Raw genomic sequence first — 12,306 nt, forward strand, 5'->3', positions numbered from 1 at the left:
AAAAAGAAGTAACAAATTAGCTGGCTACCTTTACTATTTGGATGCCCATAGAGTCATCATCAGGATTACTTCTTTCATTGAATGTGAAACGCATGGTTTTGTCCCAGTCAATGGCTATACTGTGTAAGTACTGATCAGCCAGGGTCAGCCAAACCTAGAAATACATAAGGCAAAATTAATTATTTCTCAGGTAAAATAAAAAGTTTTGATATAGATATTGTTAGATGAACCTTATCAGCTTCACCCATATGTGATCTGCTGTTAGACTTGAAATATGCAGAAGACGATTTTAGCTACAACAATTTTTGCACAATTAAAATAATACCTTGCTCCCTAAACAGAAAGGAAGGAAATGGTTGGCATTAAGCATCCAGATCTGTGGATTGCCTACAAAGATGCAAGTCAGCTGTCAGTGAATTCACAGGGGCCCTCCAAAATAGAAACACAAGGCAAGGATTCTTTGTCAGTTCAGACCTTCTATCCTCATAACCAACAAAGAGTTTTATGAAAGGATAACACTGCTGTTGGCTTTCCTCAAACTCTACCATGGATATATCTCCTGGAAACTCCCAAAAGAAATCTGGCAGTGCTGGTGCTTCTCTTTATCAGAAGTCTCTTCTGATGACTTTGCAGAACAAATAGCATCTAGTATTCACCGTCTGGGATTCATCTGAAAGCATCACTTGGATCAGAGCAACTTACAAGAGGGCTTCCTAAACTGCTGGTGCTACAGGGAGTTCTGAAACAAACATTTTCACTACTTTTAAAGCCTAATAATTGCCAGATCAGATTTATGCATGTGTATCCAAGACAAAGGCTGGACCTTTATGAAAAATTAGAAAACTTCCTGAACCATGAAAGGCACGTGACAGATCATACAGTGACAGCAAGTAACAATAAAGGATCTTTTTCTTCAGGAAACTAAAAGCAAACTGGTCAAGTTTTATACCAGCCATTAATTCACTCAAGTGAGAAAAGCAATTTAGACACTTCCCACAGATTTAAACACTTAGATAGCTGCATAATGAAGGAATTTATAGACAGCTCCCAGAATCTCATGTTTTCTGCATTTAAATGTCCCTTCCCACACTTCTGCAAATTCACCCATGTGGAGGAATGCCACTGTTCTGCCTCCCAACCACCTCAGATGTTGTTTGACATCCTACTGATGTTGTTTGACTGGATTCTTTACCTCTGCCAGCCCCAGAAACTAAATGTCACATGCCACAACAATAATGCAGATGTCAACCTGCTCCTTCTGTTGACAGCAAAGGAAGCAATCAGCATGCCGCTAACACTAAATACTTCCTTTATTTTGGTATCTATCTTAAAATCATTGTGAAACTGGGGAATGGCAGTGAAAAGACAACATCTCTTTTCTTACCACTACTTCTTTGGCTAGTATCATGTGGTCACATGTGAGCAAACACAGAGATGGGCAGAGTGAGAAGGAAAGACAGATCTGAGTTGGATGATATGGCAGAGTATACACAAGTCTGCTGATTACACAGAACTGGGAGGAGTGGCTGATAAGCCCAAGGACACCTTGACAGAATGGAAAAATGGTCTGACAAGAACCTCATGAAGTTCAACAGGGAGAAGTGCAAAATCCTGCCTCTGGGGAGAAATAATCCCAAGCACCAGTATTTGCTGGGGGGCACCCAGTTGCAAAGCATCTCTCCTATGCATCTCTCCTATGAGAGAGCTGGGACCGTTCAGACTGGAGAAAGGCAGCTATGGGGAGATTCTACTAGTGTGTATAAACACCTGAAAGGAGGGTGCAAGGAGGATGAAGCCAAGCTCTTCTAATCTGTGCCTAGTGACTGGACTGGAGATAATGGGCACAAACTGAAACACAGGAGGTTCTCCTCGAACATTAAGGAACACTTTTTTACTGTGAGGGTGACTGAGCACTGCCCGTTCCCTCGCCACATGGTGTGGGGGAGGGTACAGGCTGAGGAGCACTGACAGATTTCCCAGAGAGATTGTGGAATCTCCTTCCTTGGAGATATTTGAAAGTCACCTGGACACAGCCCTTAGTAACCAGCTGTAGGGAGCCCTGTTTGGGCAGAGGGGTTGGACCACATGACCTCCAGAGGTCCCACCCAAACTCAGCCCTTCTGTGATTCTGTGACATCTTCCACTCATGTACCACAGAAAAGTGTCTGAGACACTTTCTGGAGCATGGGAAAAGTATATTTCAGGAAAGAGAAAAGGCTGTTAGATGGATATAAAGATTCACTCTAGTTGTAGATTAAAAACAAATTCATCGTGGTGTGAGGAAAACAATGCCACCAAGTCTTTTCTTCCTTCTCCCCTGATTTGTAAAGAGGTACAGTTCAGTTTGGAAAGATAGCAAAAACAGGAAAAGGAAATTAAGCTGATGCATCAAAAATACGTGGAACTACATGTATTTTATAAATCTTCAAAAATATTACTTTTATTAAAACTGTGTTTTTAAAGCTTAGATCGTGTGACTCAGTTTTAAAGAAAAAATTAATAGACATGCCTCTTTTTATGCTAGGGGGCTTCAAACGTTGAAGAATGCAATAAAGTAAGTCTAGCAAAATCCCAGTGGACCCTTTCCTACAACACTAACTCAGTGCAATTTCCTGTTAATGGTGCACTCTGCCATTCTACATCACTCCTTACTCTGAATTTCCCTAATTTTGGCAATCTGCCTTTTCCCCATCAACTGTTTCTATGAGCATTCTTGTCAGCATTAAGCATCTATCAACTTCACCTTTGTAAGTGTGACAGCCTACACTGCAGATATGTTCAGCTTTGGGGGAAATTCCACCAGTGCAATTTCTTGAGACTGACAGAATGAAGCAGTAACATCTGCACCAGAATAAGTTACCTAAGCCTCAAGCAGAAAGAGCCCAACTATTGAAAACACCATCTTTACCTGTCTCCTCAGCCTTTCCAGCTGCCCTGTGAGGTTGCCACTGAAGAACGTAAACAAGGAAAAATCCCCAGTACAGCTTAAAAGGTCCAAATATTTGTTATAAAAACCACCAACAGATAATATTGATGTAATTAACCTCTTCTGAGAAACCTACAGGCAATAGGGCCCACAAGGCATAGAGGTCTGCCTACCTTTCTCCGCCATTCCTTTGGGATACCTGTCGGCAGTCTGGCCACTGCTTTGAGCGCATCATGCCACTAAAAGCAAAAGCATCCAAAATTGTAAAATATCCATCATTAGTTTCATGCTACAGTATAGCAACATTTAATACCTTGCAGATATGCACATTAATTTCATTTTACTGCAGGCATTTCAGAGTTTAACTGCTTAATCCACTCACAGGGAAGATACAAATTATTTAATGATGTGACAAGAGTATAATACTCTAGGACACAAGGATGTAGGAAATATCTGAGTAAACAACGAAAGCCTATTCCATTTTCTGAATATGAATGAAACAGCTCTTGATGCAATTGCAAATAATATGCTGACATTATGATGACAAATGCACTTCTGAATGAGGGCAAGCACCTTGACTGCAGACTCACTCCTTCACAAACTCAAGAGAAAAATAAATCAAATTACCTGCTGAAAACCATTTTGACCTAAAGATGGTTCAAGAGTGAATTTCAATTTTGTATCAACCCCTAAAAAGAGAAATGAAAAAAAAAAAGGTCATTATTTTATTTAGCTCAGAAGACAAAAAGAAGTCAAAAAATCCCAAACACAAAAATCCCACAGTTGAAACAAGAACACAAAATTTTAGCTTCCTATTATAACAACTACATTTCAATCTGTTTCGGTGAATTTTGTCTTCACAGTGGATTCAAGGAACATGTTAAGAAGTACATAGACAAAATGTTTTTAAAATGCAGTAACATTCTCCTTAATGATGCAGTTTGACACAACTCATTTCACTAATATTCATATAGTTCACTGTACTACAAACTATACCAGTACGCTGCAAATTGTCACGCGTATCCACAGAAAAATACATGTACAGAGACAGTTTCTTTTCATCTATGCCAGCTTCTTGACGTTGTCAGTCAAAATGAATTTCTAAGTTTGGTGTGCTAAAATTATTTTACTGTTCAGAATGTATTTTTTTTATAATTCCTCAGAACATAATGTGCATTTGGTCAGTATTGTTATTTAAGCATAGATTTTATTTTGGCCATATGAGCAAACTATTTTAATTGTTATGAAGCAGGCCTACTAATACTTCATACAGTTTTACATAAAATACCAGAATCTCAAGTGGATGCCAACATGGCACTGGATATGCCAGATCAACACAATCAACAGTAACACGTTTAATTTGCTTTCCATCCCACAGTTTGAATGTACAATTCCTTGGTCCTTCAAATGCCGCTGTCCAGAACTCAGGTGCTGAACACAGCATCGTATCCCCTCCCTCCCTCCCGTCTGCTGGCACAAAGAATAAAGCCTTCTTTTCTTTTCCCTCCATAATTTAATACTAACTTAATACTAATATTAATAATTAATAATTTAATGGTACTGTTCCATACTTACAGTTATGTTATGCATAGCTTCTTATTTTTCCAGAATATGAAGCCAAACATTTTTAACATTTAAATGTCCATATATATATACACACACACACAGAAAACCCAAAGAGATTATAATCCTGCAAGGTTTTAAGTATGTAATATCCATGCTAATCAACTCACCAGTAATACCCAGTGCTTTGGAGGTCTAAACCTTCAAGTCTGACAGAAAACCCAACTAGTGGCATTTGCTATTTATGGAATGTAAAATGCCTTTGAGCATTTGCATACTGAAGTGGTGGTAAGTAATTTTAAAGCCTTACTACCTGATAAATATATATTTAAAGAGAAAATGTTCTTTTCCATGTTTTTTTTTCTTTGTTGGGGGTGAGTGAATAGAAACAAAGAAAAAAATCACACAAACTCCAGTACTGTTTAGAATTTTAGCGTTTTAGAATTGCATCACTAAGACCTGAGGATTAGTGCTTTCATTTCCCTGCTTCAGATCTAAAAGACATGCTTGTCAGATCTAGAAAAATAAAGGCTTCAAATCATAATAGATATGTCTTAAAAAAACATTGAAGGATTAATAGCTATTCCTGGAAGGAACTGTTTATTAGTATTCCTTCCCATAGCGCAATGGCACTCAGCAGGGACTCCTAATAGGTAAATCTTTTCATAATAATTCAAAGCAATGTAGCGATGCCAGTAACCTACTAAGATTAAATTGCATCACATTTGCTGAAACTGGAAAAAGCGAACTTCATTTTCAAGCAAAAAAAAGTAAGTACTGTAAAACCCTAATGCACACAAAAATATATCATGACCAAGAACTCCTTCTGTTAAAGTAACAGATGCTGACACGTTAACTAACACTACCTTGTAGCAAAGAACCAATAGCCTTCCAAAATATATTCATTTCCAACCCAGCAGCTAAATATTAATTACTTCACAGTTTTATAAGACTTCAAGACCCCAGTAACAACTTCTCTCTATGTCTTAGAAGCTTCCTAAGAAAGATACAAACAGATACTTCCAGGTCTTCAAAAGATCGAGTACAGTAAGATAAAATTTCAGAGCAAGGCAAAATCTATCTATAGTTACATGAACATCATGACCAGGGAGCTCACACAACAGTCAAGGTAGCTATCTCTCCTGAGACTGAAATAAGACCCTTCAAATGAGACCCTTGACTAACAGACTGAAATGAGATCATCCATCTACAAAAGTTAATTAAATCACATCACAGCAAACAATTAAGACAGGTGTGAAAATTACTGTAAATGAGAATTACATCATGCGGTAACATCAGACTACACAGCACACTCTCTTCAGTATGGTGAGGAACTGCTTAGTCAGGCCATGCATGACAATCTCTTGTAGAAGACATGGAATCTGTGTCCCCTTATTTGTTCTCCATTAGAAGTATTTTCCAAATCAAATTATGTGATGGTTTTGTGGGAGGGGAGGGGAAGAACCATGGGAAACGAACCACAGAGCATATATGAATTGTTCCTTATTCACATCCATTTTAAAGAATTTGTATTTCCTAAAATCAAAAAATTACAACCTTGCTTAATAAAAAATACAGCTAGTACGCATGTAAAAAAAAGCGGCAACTGTACAGAGAGCAAGGAAGGCAACCAACAAACTGGGAGCAGCATCTCATTGCCCGTTAGTTGTTTCTGGCACAAAAATCATCTTGCTACATGCAGTGTCTGCACTCTGCTCAAGGAATTTGTCCCCGAGCTTTAGAGCTTCAAGGAAATTAATGCCTATCCCCAATTCAACCTCTCTTGGTTTCCTAGACCTTCCTTTTTTCATCACTCCCCTTTTTTTATTCAGTTGTCTTCTCTCCATAAACTAACTCAGATTCCCCAATAGTTTCTTCCCCCCTCAGTATCCCACACCCATACAACCCTACCACGTCTGCACCCATTTTCACTGGATTTTCCCATTTCTGACAATCTTCCATCTTTAGGTCACATTCCTCATCATTACATAAATACATGCTTTTTGCAGAAAAGACCCCTTTGGGCCTTAAGAGAACATTTCTTCCCAGCTCCTCTGCAAGGACAGCCTGGCATAGATGTACCACACACCAAGCAATAGTTCCTACTGTAAGTGTTGTCAGTACAACTCAGGCCTTTCACATCAAACCAGTCAGGCAACCTGTCTAGTTATTAACATATTAAATATCACCTCCAGTTCATACACTTTCAACTGATACTTCACACCTGAGAAGCATATTAATTCCTATCAGCAGGAATATGCTGGGAACACACTGGAATTACTACCTCCACAAATACAAGGACACACAAAGGTACATGTTTGACAACAAATTTCTGAAGGGTAGGGAACGCCAAAATAAGCTCTGTTCAATGCCCTTCCAAGCCTGTCACCAGAAACCACTGCAGAAAAGTTATATAAAAAATAATAAAAAATAGGAAACTCAACCAAACCCCAGTCCTGTTAGCTTTCGTGTGTAAAATACACAATGACTACTCACAAGAAAAGGCCATAAGAGGGAAGATCATATCCCTAGGATTCCCAAACCCTAGCAATCTTCCATTGCATAACCAAAATGTAGCACAGAACCACATAAAGAGCCACAAGAGGGGAGAAAAATACTATCCATGAAATACCTGGGTGACAGAATCAAATTCCCAGTCCATCCTCAGCAACATTAAACAAAAGGATGGGGCAAAATCTGGGATTTTTTCCAGAAATATCAAACCAGAAGAAAGTGTAGGAAGATTATGTGTTTTGATGCACGTTTGTGAGCTATAAAGCCATAGCTTTAAACTTGCAAAGTAGTAGTATGGGTTCTTGGCTGTACTTGACAGCTGTTGAAACCTCTCCCACAGAACACAAATAAATATTTTATCAAAAATAAACAAGGAAAAAGGCCTAAAGCAGCTTTGTGTTCCGTGGGAGCCCACACTGGAGGAAAGAGAAGTGCCAATGTAAGCTATCACCTTATGCTGCTTGTTGTTTCAGAAAGATTCTTAGCCTTGCAATTTATCTCTGAAAGTAACATTCTGAGTAACTCTGTATGAAACCACTTCTATCAGGAGCCAGAGCTCACTGGGATGTATCAAAGCACGTCTAAAATCTCCAGCCTCAAAAAAACTTCTCAATACAGACAGCTAATACAGACACTAAGTATATAAGTATATATGAATATTTCATCCAGCATATTTTTTAAGGGCCCATTAGGTGTCCCATCTCCACCACTCTGTGAAAAGATGTATCCTGAACGGGGTTATTGTCTTTACCTACATATGAACAATATGGAAACCCCAAACCAGTGGGATTTTTAGGACTATGGCATTCATAGTTACACCTCCAATCACATTCTCTGATCTTTATCTGAGTGTAAATACAAGAATGTCATTATCCAGAAAACGTCATTACCTGGGATAATAGCTGACTACGGTTGGAGCAGGGGTCATTGAGAATTACAAGTTAGGAAATCTTAAAAACAGCAATCCCATAAATGTATCCCAAAATGTATCTGAGACCTTATTAATAACAGCCTCTGAAACTCATCTCAAACACAGAGGCAGTGAGCATTGTGTGTTTGACGCACACACAGCTAGTACAATGGGAAACCGATCCTTGTTTATTTCAATGTATTGGTCTATGTTTCAGTGTATCTCTGGCTTCCATGCTTTGTAAATGCCTACGATTAGGCAACAGATCAACAATGTTTTAGCTACAAATGACAGTTCTAACATGGTAAACTGATTTTAAATTTCTTGATATTTCATATAAAAAAAATCCGAAATTTTGATGGCAGGCAACTAGAATCTAACATTCAGTCATGACCACGCATCAGTGCTTCTGTTGAGAGCCCACCTCCCTGGAATAAACACAGGTTGTTTGCTGACCACCCAGTTCTTAAAAGATTTTGATAGTGAGGCAGGATCTAGAAAATACCGCTGCAGAGCTGATGCCTCACCCTTGGGATAGGTATAGTTGCAAATTTAGACAACACCCTACCGCAGACAAAGGCTGGGCGGGAGGAGGGTCTCCGGCAGGTCAAGAGTTAGCAGGTTTATCGGGAAAGGTCTGGGGAGGCTGCGAAGAGACTTCGGAGAGAGACTGGCGGAAAGCTGAGCCGCCGGACCCGGGGGAGAGGAGACGGAGGGAGAAAGGCAGTAGGGGCAGACGACACAAAAGCGCTGCGAGGCGGCGACGCCGGGCGGGAGGAGCGGGGAAAGGACCGGGAGATCTGGAGAGCGGAGCCCGGATCCGCGAGCCGGGCGGGACACGAGCGGGAGGAGTGCCCCGGGGCAGGGGCAGCGCGCTGCCTCGCCGCAGGGCCCCGGCCGCCCCCGGCCTCCCGCCTGGGCCCGGCCCCGCTCCCCGCGGGCCGCCTCGCCCCCGCCGCGGTGCCTCCGCCGCTCCTCATCGCGGAGCCACCTCGCCGGCCCCGCTCCCCGCTCCAGGCCGGCCCAGCGCGGGCGGGAGCCCCGCGCGCCGGACACGCCGCCGGCCCCAGGCCGCGACCCGGCGCCCCACGCCGGCCGGGCCCCGCCGGGGCTGCCGCAGCGGCGGCCGGACAGAAGCGTCTGCCTCGGGCCGGGGCCGTCCCCGGGCGCTGCCCCCCGCCCCGCCGCGCCTACCCGCGGCCCTCATCGCCCGCCGGCCGCCGCCTCCTCTCCGAGCCGACCCCGCGGCCCCGGCCGCTCCCCCCGCCCCTCTAAGCCGCTTACGGGGCGGCAGCCGCCGCCTCGCCCGGCCGGCGCGGGTACCTGGCTCCAAGGTGCACAGCAGGCGCGGCGCGGTCCGGGAGATGCAGCTGCGCTTCTTGAGCACATTGCTGAGGATGGTGCCCACGCCGCCGCCCGAGCTCTGCCGCTTCAGGCATCGCCCCCCGCGCCGCAGCGAGCCCGTGAGCCTATCCTGCCGCATGGTGCCCGGGGCTCGCCCTAGGGCGGCGGGGTGGAGGGCATGGCATGCGGGGACCTGCACTGCAGACAGCGAAATCGAAGCGCGGGAGAGAAGAGGGAGGACAAGGAGAGGAGAAAGACAAAAAGGGGGAAAAAAAAAAAAAAAAAAAAAAAGCTGTTCCCGCCCACAATCCTAGCATCACTGCCTGAATAAAGCAGCAGCCTCTCCTCCTCCTCCTCCAGCACCACCTGGAATGCAGCGGGCGAAGGGGAGCAGCAGCTCTGCTTAGAAATAAAGGGAGCCCCGGCGGCAGTGGTGAAGCTCAGCGGTGCCAAGAGGCTCCAGGACAATCCCCCGGGCTACACGGAGACCCCCAGCACGGGCAATGCGGACACGGCTCGCTTGACGCCTGTTAACAGGCGGCAATACTGACATTTCTCCTGAGAATGAAATGAGCTAAATATCCGCCAAAAAGTCTTCTCACGTCGTACTCGAGCCTACAGCTGAACATAAACATAGGTAGTCCTGCTGCCCCTTTCAAAAAGCTGTCGTGGAAAGGAGTCCCACAAGCACTACCAGACCTCGGAGCAGGGAGCAAAGAGCATGTCAGTGCTAGGGCAGGCTGGGGTCCTGCTCAGGACAGCCCCAGCTGCAGTACAAGCAAGTGCACTGCACAGTTTCTGTTTCTCACTCTCCAGCACAGAGACCCTGAACATCCTCAGCTAAAATAACAGCCTTTTCTATGAATCTACACTGCAACTGCACTTACAAGTAATGATATGCCATGCGCTAAATAGTTAAAAGAAGCTATTCAACAGCACTTTATTAGATGCATTTTCCAGTGCTATTTGGCCTAAGAGCATCTTAAAAGGGTTTCATACAGATTCTCAAACTAGGGGTTTGATTGACAAGAAGGAAAAGCATTTGAAATAATGATAGCTTTTACAACCTAAACCACTCAGTGTTTCTGTGGAAGGAGAGCAGATTTAGCACACCACATTAGTCAGGCTCAAAGATCAAGCTACTAGAAGTCTCAGTCTACCTGCCAACAACTGTAGCTTTGAAACACTTTGGTCCTTTATTAAAAGGATGTGTTTCTCAGTCACATTATGAAGAGAGAAAACTGTCAACAGATAAGCAGTAAAGCCAATTATATAAAAGATACACAATATAAAACACAGAATCAAGCCTTTTTAAAAAATCAGTTATAACTATCTTTAGAAGTCTCTGTTCAGCTTTCAGAGAAGTGTGATTTTGATCACACGTCCTTAAATATCTGCCTTGGTTTTGGAGAAAAGTCACTGCATTTGAGCTGTTAGCTTGCACTCTGAATAGATAATTAAGTCTGTGTGTCGGTGGTTCTTTTTTTAACAAAGGTGACACTTCCCTGCTGATGTAGACGATGCAAATCACTTTATTTCAGTGCCAGCTGGAGATGATGATTTAGTGGTTAAAGCATCAAATTTGAAATCAATTAGTCTCCCTAGGTGCACAGATAGTACCAATGGGACTATAACAGCAACATTTAAATACAGAAATAGCTGGATTATCTCTGTAATACTGTTCTCCTCTTTCCTGAGCATCTTTTGCAAATAGCACCATATCATTCCTGGATCATTTCAAGACTGACTAATCCAACACCACATGCCGTTGCCCAAAGTCTCAGAAGCCATAACCAAAGTTTCAGAAATCGCTCATTATCCATACAGTGAGAATCAGTCATCGCACTAAACTGTGTTACCTTCAATTTTTAAATAATTAGAAATCAGGTCTAAGAAAGACATCAATATTTAACTGATGAGGAAAACCAGCTCTCAAAATGAGAATTCAGTATCCCCACTATTGCTATTTCTCCTACTTGTCATCTTGTCTCTACAAGAAAACTGGAAACAATCAGGACAATCATTCTGTGACTGGGCACACGGGTACTTCCAAGCATACCATTAAGGATATTTCCCACATGCCAGCCAATTAATACAATGTTATTCTGAAGAAAAAAAAGCAAAATCGAACTTCAGGAGACAAAATGAAGAAGCCAAGCAATACTAATAGGTTTGATGACTCACTAGATCATTAGTATAAATGGATTTTAGAGGCAGGGATAAGCCTCCCATTAAGCTCACATATACATATCTTAAAGGCAAGAACCTAGCTTCTAGAAAAGGAGATGGCACTGGGTTTTAATCACTGATCAGGCAAAGGTCTAATCTGCCTGTGGCAAGACATGTCAACCATCATGACTCTACTTTGATCCACCAGTGCATGGAAGTCTGGTCATGTCCACAAGCCCTCACTGGCATTTACTGACAAGACAGATGACATTAAGAAAGGATTCTGAGGGGAAAAAAAAAATCAAAATGTTTGGCTAGGCAAGATATTTCAGCTCCAGTATTTCGTAATAATCGTGAGACTTTGCTTTTTTCCTCCCTCTGTAGTTCATGTACTCCCTCCCACACAACAGAGTCACTTTCTGAAAAACCTTACCTCCTCATTTGGTACCTCTTTACAGTCTTACCACCATCTGCTACACATGCCATTTTAAGGACAGAGAACTTCTTAAGAATACTATGTATATTCTTATTCCTTTTTTACAATCAACCTTAGGATGGTCAGTCCCAAGATCACCACCAGATTTTGACCAACTCCATTTACCTTAAACCTCTCCATTCTTTAGCCCACTTCTGTCTGCACTGGGACAAAGAGGTAAAACACAGGCAGCCAGAAAGGGACAATGACTACAAACAGATGGGACAGTGACAGGAACAGCAGCAGAAATGGGGCCACAGAGCAATCTTACTTTTAAAGAACCTATTTGCATGGAGCTTTAAGTGCCCAAGCCCAGGATTACTGGAATGCACAATTCACCACCACTTCTCTTCTGATGTGTGCTAAGAAGACTGAATGTAATCAAAAGACTAAAAATGGTAAGAT

At 42.6% G+C, this 12,306-nt stretch overlaps 1 protein-coding gene across 1 annotated transcript in view; it reads right to left on the reverse strand.

The window, feature by feature from the left end:
- TBC1D30 (TBC1 domain family member 30) overlaps positions 1–9,396 on the reverse strand; it is a gene marked incomplete at its 5' end in the record, with an annotated part of 28,385 nt that extends 18,989 nt beyond the window's left edge. The window contains 4 exons of the mRNA XM_082279756.1: positions 29–154; positions 3,100–3,165; positions 3,554–3,615; positions 9,237–9,396. Of these exons, the coding sequence (XP_082135882.1) occupies positions 29–154; positions 3,100–3,165; positions 3,554–3,615; positions 9,237–9,396 (414 nt within the window). The remainder of the gene's footprint in view (positions 1–28; positions 155–3,099; positions 3,166–3,553; positions 3,616–9,236) is intronic.
- Positions 9,397–12,306: the final 2,910 nt, after the last annotated feature.

This window comes from Coloeus monedula (assembly GCF_965178545.1).
Source record: "Coloeus monedula genome assembly, chromosome: 4".
In the NCBI taxonomy this organism is placed as follows: Eukaryota; Metazoa; Chordata; class Aves; order Passeriformes; family Corvidae; genus Coloeus; species Coloeus monedula.